The 25248-nt window shown below is 39.0% G+C and overlaps 1 protein-coding gene across 7 annotated transcripts in view; it reads left to right on the top strand.

The window, feature by feature from the left end:
• LOC133511217 (partitioning defective 3 homolog) overlaps positions 1-25248 on the top strand; it is a 197823-nt gene that overhangs the window by 26507 nt on the left and 146068 nt on the right. For all 7 annotated transcript variants that reach the window (XM_061839939.1, XM_061839938.1, XM_061839936.1 and 4 more), the window contains exon 2: positions 13811-13912. In XM_061839939.1, coding sequence (XP_061695923.1) covers positions 13811-13912 — 102 coding nt within the window. The remainder of the gene's footprint in view (positions 1-13810; positions 13913-25248) is intronic.

Here is a 25248-nt window from a genome sequence, read left to right as displayed (position 1 = left end):
CGCTCTACAGTTGCTCCACCTTGCCGGCTAAAGATAATCTATGAATACGATATTTGCTATAATACAATAGTAAATACAAAATTCTAATATATATTTTAAATCGTATGTAGTACACAGATCCAGAAGATATCAGAAGGATTCAAAGTCCTCAACTGCATTCTATTAAACTATTGTGGTGACCTTTAATTTAAGAAAGTACAGTTTCCCAAGACCTGTACTGACATTGCATCCCAAATCATGACTGACTGACTGGATATTTCACTCTGGACCTCAAGCAGCCTGGATTCTGTTCTTCACTCGTTTTCCTCCATACCTTGATGCGATAATGAAAGGCACATTTTACTTTCATTGGAAAAGAAGACCTTGGACCACTGGCCAACAGTCCACTCCTTATCATTGGTCCAGTTCAGACGCTTCCCAAGTTGTTTCCTATGTTTTATCCCGTTACAAATGTTTTCTCTTTGTTTTCAAATACTTTTAATCATGTAAAGCACATTACGTTACCTTGTGCATGAAATGCGGTATACAAATAAATTTGCTTTGCTTTGCTCTAAATGAAATCGCTGCGTGTGATATATAATAATGAGGAAATGTGTTCCTATAGGAAATACTGATAATGATGATTGATGAATGATGACCAGAAATGCACATAATTAAAAATATAAAAAACACTTTTCATGCCGGATAACAGTGATTTAGAGACTAAATCTGGAATCCCAAAGTGGGACATCACGTGGCGAAAGTGTCAGCACGGAATGTTGTCTCCTGCTGAATTATGTACGTAGTGTTTTGTTCGCGGCTCATGCAAAAAAAACGTCCTCGCATCTCCCTAGTCATCATTTGTGTCGGGAACCTACCGCACACACACTTATTTATTTTTTTTAAATGCAGGATAAATAAAAGTATAAATACGGACTAATCCTTTGTGCCTGCTTGTCACGCGGACTATTTTTAGATGTCAGACTGTCAAGTGTCCGCGTGTTCTGGTGCGATACAAACGTTTCTCTCAATGGAACCATTGTTTCACACCGGTGAGTCGTTCTCAGGTTTCACTCTCCTCTTGCACCCCCCCGACCCCAATGCCCCCCCCCCCCAACCCAACTCATACTCTGCTCTTTTTCTTTTGAAATGTTAAAATATTGAATTTCAATTTTGGGACAAGAAAAACTCATTAACAGAATCAAGGATTCAGGAACAAAGTTTTCACTTTTCACCTAATGGAGAGTTTTCATGTACAAAATAGACTCAAGGACAGCTTTTTTTAACATAACAAATTGATATTCTGTGGAGTTAGACCTCTGCCAGGACTGAAATAACAATGAAATGAGATAAAAACCTAAAATCATGATTTTGGCTGGTCCGATTGGGTGACAACAATAACTGCATGTCTTTGTTTTTGGGCTCATTTTCATTCAGATTTCAACTAAGTTGGTTTCAATTTTAGCTCTAAACTTTTGAAGTGTTTGGGCAAAAAGAAACGTTTTCAGTTGAAAAACCTTGGTAGAAACTTACTGTGGGTATGGAATGTGTACAGATCCCTTTAAAATTTTGACTGCTGTATTGCAGCCATTTGCTGAAATAATTTTGTATTTTTTCCCTCGATCTACACATCGCAATCAATGCTGACAGAAAAAAAGAATAAATTTTTTTGCAGATTTATGCAGAGAAACTGATATATCATTGCCATAAGTATTCAGACTCTGCTGTGACACTCATATTTAACTTGGGTACTGTTTCTTCTGATCATCCATCAGATGGTTCTACACCTTCATTGGAGTCCGTCTCTTATTCTGATTAGGATAACCACACACAGATCTATATAGTCTTGAAGCTCACAATGCATGTCAGACCAAATTAGACTCATGAGGTCACAGGCACTACCTTGGAGAGCTCAGAGACAGAATTATGCTGAAGCACACATTTGACCAAGGTTATCAAAAAAAATCTCCTGTACTTAAGGTGTACTTTAGTGGCCTCCATAATCCTTAAATGTAAAACTTTTGAGACAACCAGAACCCTTCCTAGAGGTGGCCATCCACCCAATGAGCAATCGGGAAAGAAGAGCCTTGGTGAGAGAGGTACAGAAGTACAAAAAATTCACTGTGGCTGAGATGTAAAGATGCAGTCAGGAGATGGGAGAAAATTCTATAAAGTCATCAATCAGTGAAACCCTCCACCAGTTAGGGCTTGATAGCAGAGTGGCTTAATGGAAGACTCTCCTCAGTGCAAGACTCATGAAAGCATGCACTAAATTTGCTAAAAACACCTGAAGGACTCCAAGATGTTGAGAAATAAAATTTGGTCTAATGAAACCGAGGTAGAACTTTTTGGCCGTAATTCTAAGCGGTGTGTGTGGAGAAAAACAGGAATTGTTCATCACCAGTACAGTGCAATCCAAGCAATAAAGCATGTTGGTGGCAGCATCATGCTGTGGCAGTGTTTTTTTTTAGCTGCAGGGACAGGAGGACTGGTTGGACTTTTTTTCTTTTTTAGGCATATGCTTCTAGTCAAAGGTTTCTGTGGATTTTGCAGCATGTACTGTATTTGGCCACCATGGCGTCATTACTCTGCGATTGACTTCCACCGGGCACATTTTAGTCATACACAAAACAAAATAAATGTTTCCTAGGATGAATTAAAGTTGTTATATGCTTGCGTGGGGGGTCAGAAAAGTGGCTAAAATGTCAAGACCGACTGCTTTTGTGAACTAGGTACTCTTTCGGAGCTCTGCTATTAGTGAGAGGTGTGCATGCCAGTTTGGACATACATTTTCACAATAAGACTCAAATTTATCAATAAAATTGATTTAATTGCCAATCCAAATGTTTTAAATTTGATCACAGTTTATACAAGAAACATTTTAGCAGGTTTGTGTTACCTGCTGACTGTTTAGTGGGCTCATAAACATTTACTAGGCGAGAGTTAAGCCACCAACAAGGTCTTTAGACTTGTTCAGTTCAGTACAGCTTATTATTGCTGTCAATAACATGGGGAGCTAGTAATTGGAACTTCAGGCTGTCAGAGTTGGGCCACTCATGAACTGAGGGCCCACTGTAAAAGTCTATAATGTGAGCACTGTGACTCCTCCTGTGGGGACGTCCTTGTCCTTCGTCATGTTTATTTTAACTCGCAATTTGCTAAACCTCTTGGAGACGACAAGAAGCTGGCAATTGAGAGTTTGTTTGGAAAATATTCGCTGGACCACTATATCAAGGAATCATACCTTTTCTCACAACTGCACTAAGGCAAGTGTGAGCACCTCCTTCTAGCCAGAAGGTTTATCAGTCATCATGAGCCCATGGAGCCTTATAACGCCGAAAGAATATCGTGGTCTGTGACAATATGCATTGCTACCAGAAAGCATTCACACCCCTTCACGTTTTCCACAATTTGCCCTTGTAGTTATTGTTGGGCTTATTTGATTATTTTTCGTTTAAAAAAAAATGTAAGCATTAAGAAATAATAGGTACATCAGGAATCACACCCTTTGTTATGACCCTCACACAATCACAGGATGCAAAATGATTTCAGGAAAGTTGAAGCTCTCAAAAGTACTATGGTCTCAATTGGTTGGAAATGGAAGAAGTTTGGAAGCACCAGGACCCTTTCTCTATCTTGCCGTATGAAAAAGTGAGTAATCGGGGAAGAAGAACCCTATGGTCACTAAGGCAGAGGTCCAGTGTTCCCTTAGGGAGCTAGAACATTCCAGAAGGTTAAGCATTGCTTACACATTCTCCATCAATCAGGCTTTTGGAAGTCGCTTCTCAATAAAAAAGCACATGGCAGCCTACTTGGAGTTTGCCAAAAGGCACCTTAACAATTCTCAGTCCTGGAGAAACAGTGTTTAGCCTGAATTGCAAGTATCATAACTGGAAAAGAGGTACTGCTCATCATGTGACTTGAAGCATTGTGGTGGCAACATCATGCTGTGAGACATTTTTTCTGCTGCAGTAACTGGTTGACTAGTCCACACAGCTGCAAAGTATAGAGAAATTCTTCAAGAGAACTTGCTCCAGAGTGCTCTGGAAGTCAGAGTAGCGTATTAATTCACCTTCCAACATGACAATATCCCAAAGGATGCAGCCAAGATAACAGGAGGTTTCAAGTTGTAGATTGTGACATGGAAATGTTTGTAACCCGAGGTTCCAGAAACAAAGTGAAATTTAGTGATCGCTCACAGGACAGCAGTCTTCATCTGCACCCTGCTTGGGAATCAGTGGTTATTGTTGGTAAATTGTTGAATGTTTTTCAAATTCATCATCATTCAATCATTTAGTACAAAAAGTAAAAGGACTTAATTTCAAATCTGTAAAGAACACTTTCTAAATCGCCATTATAGAAATGCCATTTATTACAACTCCTGTAAATGACTCTAAACTGAATACCAGTGTTTTTTTTTTGTTTTTTTTTTTTTTTGCACAGAGGATAAAAAATGTATGCCTGTAAGTTATCGTCTGCCTACATGCATTTCTGTTTTTATATATCCGTTGCTTAAAGTGGTACAACTAACACACAGATGCTATTCGTTAGCCCGTCTTTTGTGTTTCCCATTATGTATTAAGATTAAGATAGCGGAAACTATGCAGTGGTTTTTAGTACACCGTGTAATTCTGTTTGTTTAGTTTGACAGCTACATTAAACTGTGAGTGCATTAAACAGCATGAAGTCTTTTTTTGTATAATCATTTACTATCTGCAAAATTCTGCTTGTTGTGAAATGAGTTAATTTGCCACCATCAGAGATGAAAGTGGACTTTCGTCAAAATTCCTGAAAATACAAATGTGACCACTGAAGGTATGAAGTCCTGCTAGGGGGGAACGGGGTCATGCACCCCCGGGAAATGTTTGAAAAAATGGATGGCTGTGGTGCATTCTGGCAATATCTGTGAACAAATTTCAGACAAAAATTCAAAGTAAAATTTCTAAGTCCTGACCCAAAAAAAAAAAAAAATTGGGCAGAAGTTCCCCAAGGGCCAAGCCCAGATTTTTTTTACCCCCCATCTCCTTATCACTGGATAGCACAAAATCCCATTTGTCATGAAAATATGCTTAAAATATGCCACCTTATCTCAAGACAAATGAATTAAATGAATTATTCAGTAAAAAGACATTTAAAATTGTCCTTTTCCCCACATTATACATATTATAGTATATAGAATATACACAAAAATATATCCTAGAATTTCTACACCGTACAGCAAAACATCTTAATGTTGATCTGTAGTAATTATTATTAATGTTTGAGTCTCAAACTCGTTACGTCGCATTGTACTGATACACTCCACTTCATTGCTCACTATCTTAGATATAGATCTAGTAATACTAATAGTATAATCAGTTCCCTTGTGTGCGTGTGTGTGTGTGTGTGTGTGTGTGTGTGTATATGTATATATATATATTATATATATATATATATATATATATACACACACACACACACGCACACACACACACACAGTCACTCAGATTTGAAAAATGTACTGGTGTGGTCATGCTCGCAGATAAAGTTGCGGGTGTTATCAGGGATGGCCTTAAAATAACTTACTCGATTAATATAACAACTGTAAAACTAAAACTTCAAACCCAGAAATGATCATTTCCAATTTCAACTGATATTAATAGAAAATGATATAAAATGGTATTTAAAAATTTTCATCAATAAAAATTCTTGATCTGACAAACTTTATCTGAATCAAAGTTCAATGCACTGGCCTGTCAAGGAATAAACACGAACGGTCTGTACTCTTAATTTTTTTGAAAATGCTTAGTTTAGTTCAACATTATTGGCGTTCGTGGCAACAAGCTAGCGATACATTGAAACAAACATTCCTGTTGGCAATCGTGTATTGTTGTGGGGGGGGCACGCACCACGGGACAGCCGTAAATAGAGGCCGGCTTGCGAGAACGCGCTTTTATGTGCATGCGCCAATGTATTGGCCACACTTGAATCAGACGACGAGGTGGATGATAGTCTGTTTGTTTCTTTTAGGTTTTTTTTTTACGCCGTCACACTGCCTCTCGATCGACGCAATAAGCATCCCTGGTGTAACTGAATTTCCTTTGATATGGCTCATAATTTTGATGACTTTCGACGTAAAACCACTCTCATTACGTGAAGCAGTTCTCAACATGCGCTTTTGTACATGCTCCATACATGCTCAGTACGGTTAACTTGCATTTCCTGTTTCCGGGTGAATACGGTTGTTTTGGAGCAGGCTTGTTTAGTTAACATTTATGAAATAAACACGTAAATTAATGTCAAGACCACACAAAATAAGCGACGTCTTAAGAGAATGCGAGGGGAGGGGAGTTACTCTTACTAGTGTTAGTGCCTCAACATGGCTACACTCGTGAAAGCAAAACAACAAACTCACACGCATGTTCGCTCAATGTTTCAATGTTCAAATAAAAAATCCGGAGGACTTTCGTCACTGCACCATACAGTGCTTACTATAATTTCTCGAGTATAATCCGTCCTGACGTATAATGCGCACCCCCAAAGTTGACCTAAAAAAAATAATCAGGAAAACCCTTCTACCAATGTACAATGCGCACCAACAATTTGCTGCTACCCATATGCTCAAAATATTGGGAATTATCCATTTATAGTTTGTTAGGTTTGTACTTGTATTGTTTTTCAAAAAAACTGTCTGTGCAATAATCATTAATAATAATCATTGTGCATGTGCTGATGTAGCCGTAATATATATCTCGGGACAGGCCAAAGGATACACTTCTCTTGGTCCCTGTAATTGTCAGAACAGAATCCCTCAACCAACAATAATAAATGCTCAATGATGGCATAACATTTTATTAATACTGTTGATGACACATATTAGGTGACTGTAGACATTTTAGTATAAATCATATGGAAATGGTACATTAATACTTAATGAGCACAAAATTTCAAAAATGGACACATGAAGTGCCAGTAAGGCTCTTTTGTTCAATCTGTTAAGGCTTTCTTTTGTTCAATTTGTTGCTTCCTCACCTCACCTGCTGTGAGGATCAGTGCGCTTGTTGCAAATTGAATTAGTTTTAACTTTTAATCACAATATAAAGGAAGCCACTTGTCTGCATTTGTTTAGAATCCTCCATCTGGCCCCCTAATCCTCAAACCTTAATCTCAATCTCAAGAACCCCCTCCGCCCCCGAAAAATGGATAAAATCACATAAAAACTCCAGCCAAGATGAAAAATGTACAACTGTTTTACTTGTTTTGCATTAAATTTTATTTTCTATTCAAATGGTATTTTTATGGAGTAACACCACTTAATGTTTGAGTCTTTTCCTCCATTCATCCGTGCTGCTGTTTTTTTTTCCTCCACTAAAGTGGTGTCATAGTTAAATGGCTATAACGCCACCTGTTAATTTGAAGGCCCTCCTGGAAAAAAAAAACAAAAAGAAAACTCCCAAATAATCTTCCTCTCTCAATTTCACCAAGCAATTTAAAATTGGGTGGACATGTCAATCGTAAAAGGTTTCACAAAAAGAGTCTCAAAAGTTAAACAGGAAGTAAGCCATTCTTGTTTTAAGCAGCCATTTGGGACCAGTCGCTCCTCGTAGAAGTTTGGAAAACAAAAAATATCCACTGACATCAATCTCAATGGTGCGTCTAACGGATGCATGCAAAAACAGAGTTGAGGTACGGTTGCTTTAATTAAAAAAAGTGTGGTTAAAAAAAACAAAACTATCCAATGTGTAATCAGAATATGATTTGATCTCACATTTTCAACAACTTCAATAAGTTGATAAGATCCTGAGAGCTCATAAAAAAGTGCATTGCGACCAAACCTTGATTGGAAAGTCTTTGGATTTTTAGGAACAAATTTGACTTTCACATTAGCTAGTCGCCAAAACTGTCCGGCTCGTCTATGCCACTGCTCAGGATGGAGTTGTCGCTGCTGGACTCGCTGCTGTCCAAGTCGTAGTATTCGGGTTGGCTCGTGTTGTTGACCTCCATGAAGTCCATCATGAACTCAAGCATTGAGATGTCGGTCTCCGTGATGCTCTGTGACGCTTTGAACTGTGAAAAGAGAGAAGGAAATCTCCATGTTACTTCCCATGTAGCAGTTCGCAGCAGTATAGTTATAAAGCATGACATGTAGCATGTAATGGTACTGCTCTAACAAATCGGCCATTGATCATGATCGGTCAATTTCAGTTATGTGACTTTTTTTTTTTTTTAATAGTATTTTCCCACCTCTATTTTAACAAAAGCTGCGCTGAATTGGGTGGCAAATTCGGCGTTTATCCCCCAACCATTGAAGACTTCTGTGTGTATACATGTTTCTTTCTGGAAGTCCCTAACGAAACATGGCATGCTTGAAAGGAAATTAAATTTTGTGTGTTAGCCAGTCACAGACGGTAGAATGAGCACATTTTCAATAACGTTTATCAGTCATAAATGAAGTAAGTTCAGTTCAAGTTCATCCAAAATTTGTAGTCGTTCGTTAATTAAACCCGCTAAAGGTACAATAATGGCTTGAGATTTCATAATTTTGAAGTCATATCTTTTCCTATCAGCTTGTTCCTTTATCCTTTTCCATGTAAGCACATCTGCCGCATCTCTAACACCAGCTGCCTTCCCTCACAACATCCATCAACCTTCTCTTTGGTCTTCCTCTCATTCTCTTGCCTAGCTGCCAGCTCCATCCTCACCATGGTTCTTCCAATACACTCATTATCTCTCCTCTGGATCTGTCCAAACAATCGAACTCTGCTCTCTCTAATTTTGTCTCCAAAATATCCAACCTTTGCTGCCCCTCTGAGCTCATTTCTAATCCTGTCCAACCTGTTCACTCTTAGAGGGAACCTCAACATCTCCATTTCTGCCACCTAAAGCTGTGCTTCCTGTTCTCTCCCCAGGCGTTTAGTTTCATCACAGAGACTTAAAAAAAGAGAACTTAAATGACTCTGTCAAAATGATGCCAACAAGCTACAGAGGTACAAATTGGTTATTTCTTTCTTTTACAACTTATCACAATTGGAGCGTTGACCTTGTTGGACCCAAAAGGTGTCGTGGTGTCTTGGTTGGCAGCAAGTTAATAAAGTCAACAGCCATCAATGCGTTATCCTGTTATTCATGCTGATTTCAGTTTAGTAATAAATGTTAAAGTGTTGTATTGCATTATGGGCTGTACATATAGATTAACGACAGATTCTTTGAGCTTTTACAACATCCCCAGTACACATGAAACTCCGTGAAAGCTTAGGTAAAGCCATTACGTGACAAGTGGAACACCATGTTTCCTTTACTGAACCTCACATTAATAACTTGCATCTCACTCTGAAATAGTTAATGCATCTTTTACCTTTGGTGATATTTTACCTAAGTAGGCCCACCTTTGCGTCCTAATTACAAATGGATCTGAGCCTTGTATGTAAATACATGTCACGTATTGAGACATTTCATCATCTGAGCATTTTTCAGTCAACAACTGAAAAATTAAGACTTCTGTGCACCAAAAGACTTTGTAGACTTTAATTAATAAGCCTTTTGTGTAGGCTGACATTAAAAGTTGTCAATCAAAAACAGTTAGGCGAGTGGACAGATTTGGGACACATGTGTACATAACTTCCTATTTAAGGTAAAATCCCTGGTGGTGCTGTTGTAAAGATGCTTTACTGCATAGCTTTGCATACTGTTATTTAAAAGCCACAAATATGAGTTTTCTAAATTACATTGAAGTTAATGGGAAATCTACCAAACAAAGTTAAAGTACATGTGCTGGAATTACACAATGACGTTACTCGAAGGCTACCTACCACACGAACGGCAAAAAAAAAAAAAAAAGTTAGATTAAGTGATCTCATCTTTATTGGGACACACTTTACGCAACGAAATGAGTAACACTTGTCCCCTTACCTCCATGTCAATTAGCACGTTGTTCAAGTAGATGCTGTCAAAACACTTGAGATTGTTGAACAGGTGCACGAGCTCCACACATTCCGCCCCCTCGTCCGCATCGTGTTTGCATGATGTCACTTCCATTTGTTTCTTTCTCCTAATTCGACAATTCTTCGCAGTCCTAACGTGGCTGTCCCACCGGGTACTGATTTCTGGCGGCTTGTGGTCGCGTGAGTCTCTATAGTCGCGCTTAAAAAACAGCGCAGTGGCCGTTCGTGTCTATTTCGTCACGTCTTTACTCTTTGAAGCCGATTCATTAAAGCAACGTTATTTTTTTTTTTCCTATTTCGGGGCGTTATCAACGAAGGAGCAACTGCGTCATCTCTTCAGTCAACGCTCCAACCCCTTCAACCCCGGGGCGGTTATTTAAAAAAAAAAAAAAAAGTATTTGCTGATTTATTGTTTTATTGTAAATAAGCATGTCGAGAAAGGCAGTCCGCCACAAAACAGCAACAGAAGAAAAAGATCGTCATACCGTTAGCATCCTTGTTAGCCGCATGCTGTACTGCAACACTGCGCGGTGGATTAAAACAGGATGTGTAATATTTATTTCACTTACGATACTGTTTCGGTGTGATACAATAGCGTTGGCGTACCCGCCTTTTTTTTCTTCTAACGCGTCTGATGACAAAACGTAGCTCACAAGGTGACGATAAAGTTGTCACGTAGCTTCGGTATTTACAATTGATCCTTTATTTTGCATCCTTTATCATATTGTTCATTATATTTGGCCACAATTCCTCATTTTAACGTGATTATGTCAGTGTTATTTGAATGTAGCTTTGTAAAGCATTTATAATAATACTGGTGAAAAGAGTTGTTGGTTCATTAAAAATGCGATTGTTTTTGTATTGAAACAACTTAAAAAGAAACCATGGCCACATATATGTATTGTTCTATGGCGTTTAAAAAATAGTTTCCCCCACAAAAGGGAAAATATACATATCTCCACATGACATTTGACGTGTTCAATGCGCCTGGGAATCAAAACATTCCCGACAAAAACATAGCGAAATGTCACGAGCTATTTGTTTGTGAAATCCGTTATTTTTACTATTTTATTGAGCACCAACAGTGAAAAACAAACAAGACATAAACTGCTAACATTTTTCAGCTCCAAACCAAGGTCCCGTTCCAACTGTATGTGGGTGATGGACACAATAGTAAATAACATTGTTTAAAACGTGAACAAACATTGCTTAGTAGTTGAGTTAAAATCATAATGCAGCCAGGAAACCTAAGGGCTGTAAGTCATCTTGTATAATATTTTAGTAAATCTTTGATAGTAGGGGTGGAAAAAAAACAAAACAAAAAAAAAAAACAGAAGCATCTCCAACTTTAAATTATATCCCACTCATTGAACCATTAACCTATATAGGATGGGTGCAAAGCCCACTTCCAGTTGAGAAGAATTAAACAGCACAGTGCTAAAATAATATAATATACAATCTCTCACAGCATTATAAGCCATTTGACGAGAATTGCATAGTTTGGACAAAAAATAATCTTCGTACTTGTGCCTTTTGTTCGCGTGCATTTTTTTTCAGCTGTTGACCATGCTTTTAATAATGCATTGTTAGTGTAGGCGTTTCTTTGTGAAAACACAATTTGACTTGTCAGCAGCCCTGACAACAACCTTTTTTTTTTTTTTTTTTAAAAAAAAAAAAAGTTTTTACATACAATTATCCAAAATACATTGAACCACTATTTCTTGCAGGGCATACATAATAGACCCACCTGTTATACGTGAACATCTGCTCTATAGGGAGACCGTCTTAAATTTTGGGGTGTTCTACCTCTCCCACATACTTCAAACACATTTAAACTGATAAAAACACACATTGTAAATGAATTTTAATGCATTTGAACACCCCAATTTTAATTTCAAGCATAAATCATATAAAGAAAATTCTATGTGACGTCGGCGGGTGTGCGTGTTTTTAGATTTTAAGCTTTTTGCTATTCCCAGTTGAAGTTTACTGTAAATCATTCACACAAAACAAAAGAGAAACTAACAGTGTATTTAAATACCAAAAATGTTCAAACATCATCTTAATGCTGATATATAATACAAAATACCATTTAATTTAATTAATTTAATTTAAATTAGGATAGCTGTTACACTAATGTAGTTGTAATTCTTCAAAAAACTTCTCCGTTAACGCACATGGACCAGCAACACATACAACAGAGCATACAACAAAACTTCCAGACACATTTTGTCTTGACTCTGTGTGTACGATTACTGTTGGGGACCCGGTCTGCTTCTTCTTGTACTTAATTTCATTGCATGCCCTTCAGTAGCTCAACATATTGTGTTCAATCTTGACGCGTATCTCGAATCCACTTGTGCCGCATTTGTTACAAGGCATTTGCTTCATGTGTCTCTGTCAGGTTTGGGTTGATATCGTCCCAAATGTTTTTGCCAGCTATATTCTGCCATTTGCGCGCAGGTGATATTAAGTAGCATCTTGGGCCTGTTCGCCAGCATTCATATTTGAGACAAAGACTACATGATGAACTTTGATGTGACCATTAATGCATCGGTTCTAAAAGTTGACTTGAGAAGCTGTATTGTGTAGGTTTTTAACAAAAAAAAAAAAAAAAATCTTGTGGTTCCGATTTCCCGACCAGCCCTAAAAATTCCCGCTGACTCCAACATTTTTACACCATATAATAAATATGTCAGGGGTGTGGTTCAACATGGCTCATGCAAAGCGAGCGAGAGGCCCGTTGCTTTCGAAGCAGAGTTAAGTTGGGTGTTTGACAGCAGCCGCGGCGGGTGGTGGTGTGGCCGTGCCACTTCCCCCTGCATGCTGCTGCTACTTGGCACCTCGTTGCGCCCTGATTACATTGTATATTTAAGCCTCGTTTTTCATGCCACTTGTTGCCAGATCGTTGTGTGTGTATTGGTACGTTTGTTCACGAGCAACAGCTAGCGTAACCCATGTCATAGCGTTACTCAGCCATATCAATTCAAGTTACGTTTTCATGTTTTGCCATGTTTGATTTTTGACATGGTTTCACATTTTTTGGACCAAGCCTTTTGTCTTGTAGTTTTTGTACCATACCCCTGTTGGACTGCCTTCCCGTGTATGACCTCTGCATGGCAATAAACCTTCCTAAAATCCACACCTATGTCTCGGCTTCCTGCATCTGGTTTCCACCCTCCGCCTCGTTTGTGACAAAATCAAGTTTATTTATCATCTCTGCTAATATTCATGTGTTTTGCAATGCAAGACTCCGTCATGAATTCGTTATGCGTGAGAGACCGTGTATTAACCAGAACTGACAAGAAAATGGTGGCACTATGTGCTGGAGATGGAGTAAAAGTATTTTGTTTAAAAAAAAAAAGAAAATTCTACCGACCCTTGTTCTGAAATGTAGGAAATCGGAACCACAAAATTTTTTGGGGCCTTATCTGATGATTATGTACATGCTTTGTTGTATGACTTTTCCACCACTTGCAGGACTGGAGTGAAACGACACATTTATCGCGGTCAAATTCAGGATTGTGTAGTTTGTTTCTTTTGTAAGATGTTTCTGTTATAGTAAAAGAACACAAGCATGTTTTTCTAACTGAAAAAAAATTACATGTCCATTTACCTCATGTCGCCCCTTACCACCACCTCCAAGATTGGAGAGGACATGCCAATACCAAATGTTATGATTATCTAGTTTTTCTTCTTCCAAAATGTTAGTTTATTTAATGGAACAGTACTGTTTGTTTCTTTATCGAAAAGTAATGCTGAGCGCCTATTTTGTTAGGTGCTTCCCCGCGATCACAGTATTGGATTGGAGAAACCACATGTCAGTGGGCAATTGTTTACGATAGTGTAGATCACTATTCATCAAATATTTCTGTTTCTTTTAATTCAAGGCTACTGTACTTTCTTTCTAGGACACCAGCTACTGGCTGCAGGTGCACCGCCTGGAACACGGAGATGGTGGCATCTTGGACCTGGATGACGTTCTGTGCGATGTGGCAGATGACAAAGACCGGGTAAGACCTGTAAGAATTTGTTTGTAGCAAGAGCAGAAAGAACTGGCAGCCTCCTGTACCAGCTTAGACTGACAGAGAGAAACCGCACAAAATGCTAATTTATGTGCAGTTTCCCTTATCCAGAACAATGCTTGGAGTTGTGTTCCTTATGTTTGTGTGCTCCAAGTTGAAATCCCAGCAGCAGTTGATTGTGTTGGCACGGATTGTGGATGTTGTAAAGTACTCTGGAGACAGAACCCGTGTGTTTGCGGTCGCATGCCGCAAAACAGCTACACACTTACCAGGATTGTGACGCAAAGACTGTGTGTGTGTGTGTGTGTGTGTGTGTGTGTGTGCGTGTGTGTGTCTGTGTGCGCACGCATGTGTGTGTGTATGTTGTGCTTTGTTTTGTTTATCTTGTTTACTGCCAGATGTTTTCAAAGCAGAGTTCCCCATATTGCCAGTAGTTTTATCATTTTGACTGATATTTCAAGACCGAGACAGCATATTGTTTTGTCAAAATGGAAGCACTGAACCTACCAAATGAAGGAAGGAATAGAATTTTTTTTTTTTAAAGAAAATGGTAATTATAACTTTGCCTATGATGCGAATATTTGCTTCTGTGTAACCTTATATTAGGAAAATACACCGCTAAGAGGGGTTTTGATGATATAATAACTATCAGATATACAATTATGAAACCTGCAGTGAGATAGTGAGACATTGCATGGCTTGAGTTGAATGCCAGTGGCTTTTTATATGGCATTGGCTATCCTTGAACTGCTCTCTCTTATTTCATGATCACAACACACACTTTCTACGACCTGCCGCAACACATTCTCCGTTTATATAAAACAATGATATAACATACTCAGAGCTGCCAAATGTTACGGAAGTCACTGAACGTTGACTTGTTAGTGCCATAACAGATTGTTCTGTATATTGGGGGGGAAAAAAATACAGCGTCTGACATTACTGGCACGGTCACATGGAACAGCTGCTTGGTGCACCCTGTTTTATCACACACCCCAGCTGCTAAGCCGTGGAGGTGAATGAGAATGAGATTTAATGGCCAAGTATGTAACAACACACAAGGAATTTGTCTCCGGCTGTCGGTGTCGCCCTGGTACGACATTTCTGTGGAGTACTGAGAAGAACAAACAAATTGACAAGAATGAAGAACAATCGACATTAATAGGGAACTATTTCTTATAAGAGTCACAGTTCTGCAAAGATGCAGAGTCTTCTACCATTTAGAACAGGTTAGAGTGCATCAACGCCCCAGATTTTAAGATTATACAGAGTGCCCTAACCAATTTGTGGTTCACTGTTATAGACCAGTGCAATGACAATTGTCCAAAGAGAGCAGTTTAATGTGATGAATCGTGCGGTAGTCTACACTATAGATTACTAATACTAATACTGATTTGACCAGCAGGATGTGAGGGTGTGTGCCAACAAGGGCGCAATGCAGAAAATAGCAGGTTTGCTGATCAAGAATTTAACGACTTAATTATAAGAGGGAAATAACAGTTTGAATGCTAGCCTCCACCCGAAGGAAGGAGCTGTAAGAGCTAGTGCTGGGATTTAGAGGGTCCAAAAGGATCATGCCTGCCCTGGTCCTAGTTTGAGTGGCGTGCAAGTTTTCAAGGGCGGGTAGGGTGGTGCTGACAATCCATTTACTGCTTTTAATTTCTGTTCATGTTGGAGTTTGTCCTTTTTTTTGTGGCAGCCTCAAACCAGACTGGGATAGAGGTGCACAGCACTGATTCGATGACCGCTGTGTAGAACTATCACAGCAGCTCTTGTGACAGGCCGTGCTTCCTCAGAAGCCACAAGAAGTAAAGCCTTTGATGGGCTTTTTTGAGGATGGAGTTGATTTTCATCTCCCACTTCAGGTCCTATGAGACTGTAATTCCCAAGAACTTGAAGGTCTCGACGGTTGACACAAGACAGTTGAACAACATGAGGGGCAGCTGTGGGGAAAGGTGTCTCCTAAAGTCCACAATCATTTCTACAGTCTTTTGAGTGTTCAATGCCAGGTTGTGTTGGAGGCACCAAAGCTCCAGTCTCGCCAAGTCCTGTCGATATACAGACTTCAGGAGTTTGACAGCCAGGTGCCTTGAAGTGCAGCCGTTTGTGTTGATTGAGAAGAGCAGAGGGGAGAAGACACAACCTTGGGGTGCCCCGGTGCTGATAGTGTGCATGGATGAGATGGTGTCCCCCTGTCAGGAAGTTGTAGATCCACTGGCAGATAGCAGGTGAGATAGTGAACTGGAGAAGCTTTGATGAGAGGAGTTCAGGGATGATAGTGTTGAACACACAGTTGAAGTCCACGAACAGGATCTTTGCATAGGTTCTCTCACTATCGAGATTTTCAAGGTTGAAGTGCAGACCCTCTTTGCATCCGGTGTAACTCATTGTATGTCACTGATCATCGCTTGTATGTTAGTGAATAATCTCCAGTCCTTATCATGCTTCTTAAATAATGTCACAAAGGGAAGACGCGGTTCTAATTGCTAAGTTATTGTTACAAGCAGTCACAAAATTATCAAAATAATACACTTGTCACATAGGTCTGGCTGAAACCAGGTTTGCACGGAGAGTAACCAGCTTTATTACAAAATAACAGGCCAATTAAAGTGTTTAGAGATAGAAATATAAAATTATTCAGGTCCACACATACCGCGTCTTAACCAGAGATGAATTAGGACATTATAGCACACGAGACTTTAGAATCTGGACAGGTTTAAAGTATTTTATTTTTACTCATAAATGTTTACAGTATAAGCAACGTAATCTTTCTTAGTCCCCCAAGGGAAAAATTTGCAACATTTCAATAGCGATTGTGGATTTGGGAAACATAAAAATGTAATGTAAATAACATGCAAACGAAGACATGTTTAAGAAGTAAATTATACAAAATAAAATCCAAAGCTGTTGTCCATACATAAACTATTCAATTGAGTCTATCAGCAGTTTATTTGCAAAGCAGATTACTGAGTTTTAATTTTGATGTTTGAGACCAAATTAATCTGCTTTATTCACGCACACACACACATTTTGCCAGGGTTGAAAACAGAATTGTCAGAGGTGAATTCGTCCACAGCCATATATTTTGGATGATGGAATGTCAAAATCTCAAAATTTCCAAGACTAATACTTTGATTCAGGCTGCCACGGTGTCCGCCATGACAAGGTTGAGGTAATAAAAACAATGACAAATATTGATGGAATAATTCAACTGTTATGATAATTACTTTCATAATTAGATGTTAAAAAAATTTTAAAAAATGGAAATCTAAACATATTTGGACTAATGATTTTGGAAGTGAGATTTTATTAGGCGGCACGGTGGCTAAGGTGGTAAAACATTGCCCTCATAGTTCTGAGGTCCCGGGTTCAATTCCGGACATAATCTGCTGCCGTATGAAGTGCCTAAATGTGTCTGACATTCAATGTGACAGCATTCCTCTCCCTCATGATTGATGTTACAGTTTCACCCCGAATCTTTATCTCCAACTCAAAACCTGTGCCATTCTCAAATGCAAAGCATGCAAAGTTGCTATCTACAAGGATCTGTTAGCTGTTACAGTGGTTTACAAACCTGAATTTCACAAACAATTTAAGTGAGACCCTTCTCAATATCCGCATAACATACTTTACTCGGCCATCATCAGGCCATGAGGTAAATATGATAGTAGATATCTCAGGTACTGATTATACCATTTGAACTGGCGACCAGTTCAGGGTCTAGTTGGCCTTTCTCCAGAAGTTTGCCAGGATAGGCTCTGGCACTCCCACGACCCTTGTTTGGATAAGCGGCTTGGAAAATGGATGGATTGATGGATGGATGGACTCAGCTACCTCAAACAATCTCTTTCCAAAATCAGTATAATTGTTGCTTTTGGATAACTTTGAATGTGAGACAATAAACTGTCAATGTCTGAAACTTTATTTACATCAGTGACTCTTAACAAGGGTAATTTGACTGCAGCTCGGGTTAATTTGAAATATGTGACTGATTAGAGTCCCAACAACCTCCGCTGCCTCAAACGTCTTGAGTTAGGATGGCGTCCAAAAGCAATAAGGTTCTAGGATTATGGGACGTCCCTCGGTAGTGAAAACCGCGAAGCTCCTGGCAGCTCCTGTAACTCATATTCAGAGTCTATTCTGACAGGCAGAGCTTTTTAAAGTCTGGAAGGAATGCCACTGCCTCTTATTAGCTCACACACATACACACCCCCACCCCCACCCCACACACACACACACAAACTGGATGCTCAGAAAGAATGTGTGTGTGTTTGTGTGTAGACTGTGCCAGGAAAAGTGGAGTGAATCCTTTTTTCCAGATCTTTCCTTCATCCTTCCTTCCTTCCTCGGCCTCATCGGTGAGGGATTTGTAAGAGACGTTTTTCTGTATGAAAAGTCCCTCGCTAGTTGTCATCTCATTCCAGAGCTGGATAGATGACCACATGCTGAGTGTCATATGACACTCCACCAACCATGCCAGGACTTTAAAAGATGACGTCTGTATGCGTGTGTGTGTGTGTGTGTGTGTTTGTGGGGGTGTGTTGCACAGCTGTGTACACCATCACAAGGGTCACCATCCATTTGTGATCCCCTGTCAGCATTTGAATGTTTTATACGTCTGTAGCTTGTCGTCATCATAAAATTCCACAATGAGTTATTATTTTGCCGCCCTTATTTATTTTCAACGGCAGCAACCAAAAGTGAGCACACACTATTCCTTCAAATGGGAGTGAACTTAGTTGCTAAGCATAACGGTATCACCTGGATAGACACCCATCACGTCACTTTCGACTTAAATCTCGTACTATTTCAACTTTTCTCCTCCCAAAGCCCGGATTTTTTTTCTTGCTATATTTTTCCTTAAATTTTTCTCTTCCTCATCACAATATGGCTTTTAAGCTCTTTTCCTTTTGACTTAAATCTTGTAATATTTAAGCATCCCCGCCTCAAGTGTATCTATTAAAAAAAGGGCATTTGGAAAAAAAAAAGATTTTTAAAAATATCTAAAAATGCAGTTTCTTAAAAACAATCTTTTCAATTTATTCTAGATTACAAGCGAATTCTTGTGGTGTATTTTTAGAAGTATGATTTTCCATGTTATCAACGTGCACAATCTTTTTCTTCTGTTATGTGGAGAAATTGTCAATGATTGACAAATGGCGTTGATTTATGAACAATGATCTCAGAAAACTCTCATTGTGTTCTCACAATGATGCACACCATTATTAAATTAGAGCATATTAGTTCTAAGTGCCACTTTGTCATGACACATTTACAGTAAAACAATACATATTTAGAACATGACTTCCTCCTGCCTCCCCCATTTATTTTGGATGAATCTGATTAATGTACGGCTTTACCATGTGCGTTGTAGACTTTTTTTTTTTTTTTTTAATGTTTACGAGTGTGTGTCACGTTTGTGTAAGCGTGTGTGTGTGAGCTGAATATCGGGTTCAGCGTCTTGTTCTCTCATCGTGGGAGACGAGCAGACAGACAGGAAGGCTACAAGGTTAAAACAACCCTTAGGTGATTCTCATGATGACTCCTTCGGCCCGTCTTGTGTCTGTGTTTACATTCCTGTGTTCCATAAAAGTGGCCTACCGTGTAACCTCTGTAGCATTCTGATGAAGCTTTTTCTGTTTGAAGCTACCGCGACAACTGTGTGATGGGCAGTAAACGCTCACAGTTTCGAGGGTCGCCTTTCACAAATGTGCCTTCTTGGAATTTTTTTCTTTAGAAAAGAAAACCGCTACTTGAATAGATTACACAACACTAATTTGGACCACCATTTACCAGGATAGAAAATTGCTTCTATCCGCTATTAAAGAAAGTCAAGAGATAATTTCTTTTTCATATTAATGTATTGGCAAGGTATCAGATAGGGACTTTATATCAGCAGATTCTCAGAATCCAGTGAGTGAGACAGTGAGGAAAAAAAAGTGATTGACCAAAAAGTTCCCTTATAAAAAAGTATTAATTGGTATTTTTACAAGTTTCTGTACGAGTAGGCATCCAGAGAGTGATGTAAATGCAATCCAGAATTAAATACAAATCACTAGATGTTTTTTGTCTGTAAAATAATATTTCTGTACAAGCAATTGCTGATCTGAAAGCCATTTTTTTTTTTATTAAGGGTAGGATTGTGATGAGTTTTAAACAACGGTAAAGGGTTTTTGGATCATAGTATGGGCTATATTTAAGCACTAAACTATTAATATTGGGAATTAAAATTTTAAAACGCATGGGACATCAATTATTCACAAATTCTTGCTATTCTTGATTCCTAACCCCCATGAAAAGGGAGGGTTCATCTCATATAGAGATTATTGTTAGAGATCTCTGCCTGTGCTTGTTTGTCAACCTCTGCCAGGGACATGTCCTGGCAAGAAGGCGATTAATAGACCACAACAAGGCGACGCGGTTTAATGAAGTGGGAAAGTGAGTTCCTTGAACATGTTCTCGCATTAGAACATGTTCAACTCCCCCTCCTTATTGCTGTGCAAACCACACCCTCTCTCGGCCCTCAGATCCTCGCGGGCGACCATTTGGGATGACCTCATTCCTTCCACGCTTGCCTTTCCCCCCCAAAGCCCCACCTTCCTCCCCAATTTCCCCCTCGGCAGCCCCCGAACAAGAACAAGATGACAACCGGTTGCCAAATTCAACCACAGCAGCACCATTATTGACATATCTGTTATGATTGATTGTTTGTCTTAAATATCATGCTAAATGCTGCATCTGTTTTTGATAAATTATTATTATTTTTTTTTGCTCTGACTTTCCACATTAGCTACTTTTTGGAGTGGCAAGTTTGGCCCGCAGAGCATAATTATCTGTGGTTTTTATTCCAGCTCAGCACTCCAAAGCAACAAAAAACAGTGGTATGCAAAATGTGGGTTTCATAACTTAAAATGAGATGGATCTGGCGTCACCAAAAGTTTCAGGATGATACATTTGGATCGGTGGAGGTATTATCCATTGGTCATTTATCAAGAGTCTTAAAGCATGTAATAACTTTCGCAAAATTAGCATCAAAAGCCCATTTTACTGAGAAATATGAAGTTTGATAGGGATGTTTTTCACAGAGCTACAAAAAAGTCTCAAGATGCCATTCTTAAAAAGATACTGCAAACTTGCCATTTTGGTTCGAAGGATCCATTTTTGGTTAATTTGGCCATATCCAGGTTTCCTTTTATTTGATGGCTTCCTAATTTGAACCATGTTAAAAAAAAAAAACATGCTTGGACGGTATGCTAATATTTTATTGTCAGTCCCCACTATTTGTGGAATATACGGATGACCCAAATGACTTTTCGCCACTGTCACAAATTACCCCCCCCTTCAAACCAAAGCAAACCGTATATCATAAAAACTAGAGCTGTGACTATTGAATCTTTCTAGAATTGATTATTCTGTAGATATATTGTGAAGTAATTGCCCCCCCCACCAAAAAAAGGAAAAATTACTCCTATTTAGCCTTTCATTCTAGGGCCAGGCTTCTTTGTTCCTTGTGACAGACATTTTTGCGACAACCAATTTTTGCGGTGTAGTTAGCGGACCCCCCCTATAACCTCAATAAAGACATAAAACAGACATTCATACACGTTTTTATCTGTGAAGCGGTTACAGATGAAAGGAGGTATGGAGGATTCCTTCACCAGTTAATCATGTTGCAATCATCATGTTCATGAAGTCATTCAGTTCACCACAAGCCAAGTTCAAAGTAAACAAGCAACTGTAGTGTTCGTTGTTGAGTAGCACATACAGAAAAAAATTCTGTTCTCCAGTCCCACAGCTGACATTTTAGTATGTGACAACATAATACAGTGGGTTTCTAGCTCTGTGTTTAAAAACTCAGACGAGACTAACTAAAGTGAAAATGAAGACTCGTTAATAGGAAACACAACTTAATAACGTCAGTATTCGGCATTTAGGGGATTGTCTGACATTAGTTTATGTGTGCTATTTCGTCCCGAAACCTTTGCCCTTTGGCACTTGTAGTTCCTGGAACTAAAAGGTTTGCGCTGCCAGACCCTGTCACAAAGGTTCCTTCACTTCTTGAAAGTACTTTTGGCCGTAGTAGATAACCTCAAAACACAATTTAGTCAGTAGATTCCACCAACCTCAGATACTTTGGTCCTGTGGGGGACTTCATACAAATTTCCGAAGAGGCTTCCAAAGTTCCATGTATTGAATGCTAATACATGTAGTTGTTCTTGTCACTATTTAATGGGTTATTGCCAACATTTTTTTGTGTTTTTGTTTTTTCTGATGCTGTCATACAGATGTAAATTAGCCCTGTGACAAGTCTGCCAATTTTACACTTCAACCATATACAGTGCTGTGAAAAAGTTTTATTGGCCCCCTTCTCAAATTCTTACATTTTTGCATAGTTTACCCACTTTGTTTTCAGATAATGAAAAAAGTAACCCAAATAAAAAAAGGAAATTTTTTTAAATTGTGATTTTATTATTAAGGGAAATAAGCTATTCGAAGCTACTTGGCCCTATGTAAAAATATAATGGGCTCCCTAAAGGTAATAATTTGTTGGGCCACCATCAGCAGCAACAACTAAAATCAAGCGTTTTCTATTGCTGCCAATAAGTTTTCACATTTTCACATTGAAGAGTATGGCTTTTTGAATACGACTGACCTTTTTTAAAAATTCTAATTCGAGTGCGAATTTTGACTTGGCCACTCAAAAACCTTCATTTTAACTTGCTGGTGTGTTATGGATAGTTGTCCTGTTTTAAAAAATGTGCTTCAGCTTGAGGCCATGAACTGATGGCTGAACATTTTCCATCAGGATTTTCTGGTACTGAGCATAATTCATGAATCCAAATTGTCTCTGTCCTGAATATGCAAAACAGCCCAAGACCTTCAGGCTACCACTACCAGGTTTGACTGTTGATATGATGTTCTTTTCTAAAATGCCGTTACTTTGACGCCAGATGTAACGAGACACATACCGGCCCAAAAGTTTTATTTTAGTTTCATCGGTCCCCTAACAGGACAAGCGGAAATGAAAAGAAGAAGATCAGTCCATATAATATATTCTCTCACAGGTTTTGGGACTCATCTAGATGTTTTTTTTTTTTTTTTGGTGTGTTCATGTCCAAAAGATGAGGCATTGTTCTTTTTTGGTCAGCAGTGGATTTTGCCTGGGAACTTTCCCACACGATTGGCACGGCCTCTCAGTTCAAATCTGAGCTCACCTGTGTGGAGTTTCCATGTTCTCTCCATGCCTATATGAGATTTCACTGGGCACTCCGGTTTCCTTCCGCATCCCAAAAACATGCATTGTAGGTTAACTAAGACTAAAATTCTTGTACGTGTGAATGTGAGTGCGAATGGTTGTTTATACGTGCCCTGCAATTGCCTGACGATCAGTGTTGAGTGTATCCCACCACTGCCCCGAAGATAGCCATGATAGGCTCCAGCACGCTTGTGACCCTAGTAAGGATAAGCGATGTAGAAAACGGATGGATACTTTGCCATGGGTGTGTGTGGATATTTTCAACTACCCAGGTCATTTTATTCTCAAGGCAATGAATTGATCCCAACTGGAATTTTCTGTCTTAAAAGCTGTTCTGCCTTTCATCCGTATGGGCTTAGTTAATTAATGTAATAAGACTTATTTAGGACAGCCTGAATATCCATGGGATCAATATTTGTGTTTACTTTTTCCCTTTTATTTAGTCACAAACACTGACCTTAACTGAAGCAAGGGAAGCCAGACTGATCGATGTCAGTTACTGCATTTCTTGTGCATTCCTGAATTTCTTAGGTTGCTGGCATTTGTTGCAGCTTTTGGAGGTCTTTTGGCTGAGTTCATTTTGTCACAGTTTCTACTTAAGTGATTTCTTGACTAAACAGCTGTAGAGGTCAGGCAGTGAAAATGAACCAAATAATTTGATTCATTCATGATTATACATGATTTTGTTTTTTTCCCCTTCATACCTTAACTATAATCAGAATGTAAAAATAGCATTTAATGTTTACTTTATCTTTGTCTATTTACATCTGTTTGATGATCTTAAACATTAAAGTAGGGAAACTATCCAAAAATATAAGCATTTGCGATGGGGGGGCCAAAACCTTTTCCATTGCACTGTTATTATGTTTGTTTTGTGGATTATCTTACCCTATACTGTAAACCAGTAAAGTAAAACAATCTATTTGTGGTTCATCATTGCTGCTCTCAGCCTGTTCGTGTTTAACATTTTTTGAAGGCAACACATTTCCTTCTGTGGTCACCCCTGTCCTTCCTCATCTTTTTGCTCACGGGGTCCAGCCTCAGTGATCCAGAGGACACACACCACAGCGCTAAACCCAGCACCACCGTACATGGACACGAAAGAAGACAGGATGTCAGATTGCAGCAGCTCTAACAGGGCGAAATACTCAAATGTTGGGAACATGGTGTTTGATTGTAGAATGAGACTAGAATTCAGGCTTCCAAACTGTCACCGTCCTAAAATAATGATCGAAAGGTCATTTTCTGACAACCTTTTTTTTTTTGTTTTTGGCCCCCTAAATCATCAGCTCTGGTCATCTCTTCTAAATTGCTTAAATCCCCACCTGGGTGGTTCATTTTTCAGAGTTTCAGGAAAATGAAGTTGTTGTGGAACGCTTTTTCATGGTTTTGGGCTTTTGTCTGTGACTCCCGGTATTCATGTGACATCTAAATAAGGATGACACCAAACTAACAGAGCATCCTTTTGTACTCAGATGGGTGAGCCTCTAAAGTGAATGTGAGATGCTCTGAAATTCCCTCTACTTGCAATTTTCACTTGATCATTTATTTATGTTGTCACACATCTTGGCAACAGTTCTCAAAGGTTGCATGGTGGAAACCGTTGATTTTAAGAACTTTCTGCTGTGGTAAAATGGCTTAAATATGGCAACCGTTTTCTCTTCCAACTAAAGCTGGTCCTGCAGTTGAGGCAGAATGAACTTTTGTGGTCCAGGCCTACCCCCTTGTGGTCAGTTGTGAGTCCTGCTCTTAAACCTCCGTTACTTCTACCCTTACCAAGGAAGTGCTCATTTTCATGACTGTCTGTACTGTTTTTCATTTATTTATTTATTTTTTGATAATTTGAAGGATTGAGTTGAAATAAACTGTTCCCCGGACTGTTATGCAAGGCTGGTGCATTGGCCGATAAAAGGTAAATTTTGTTTTACAAAGTTGTAAAATTCAAGATATTTCTAACCTTTTTATTGATTTGGCTTTCATTTGATTATATTTCTACAACAGGGGTCACCAGCACCAAATACCACACAAGGTCCACATGCGTAGCGTGTGGGCTGAAAAACTGCGCAGC

This window comes from Syngnathoides biaculeatus, chromosome 13 (genome assembly GCF_019802595.1).
Source record: "Syngnathoides biaculeatus isolate LvHL_M chromosome 13, ASM1980259v1, whole genome shotgun sequence".
Classification (NCBI taxonomy): domain Eukaryota; kingdom Metazoa; phylum Chordata; class Actinopteri; order Syngnathiformes; family Syngnathidae; genus Syngnathoides; species Syngnathoides biaculeatus.
Note: the sequence above shows the minus strand (reverse complement) of the source record. Positions and strands in the feature narration are given on the sequence as shown.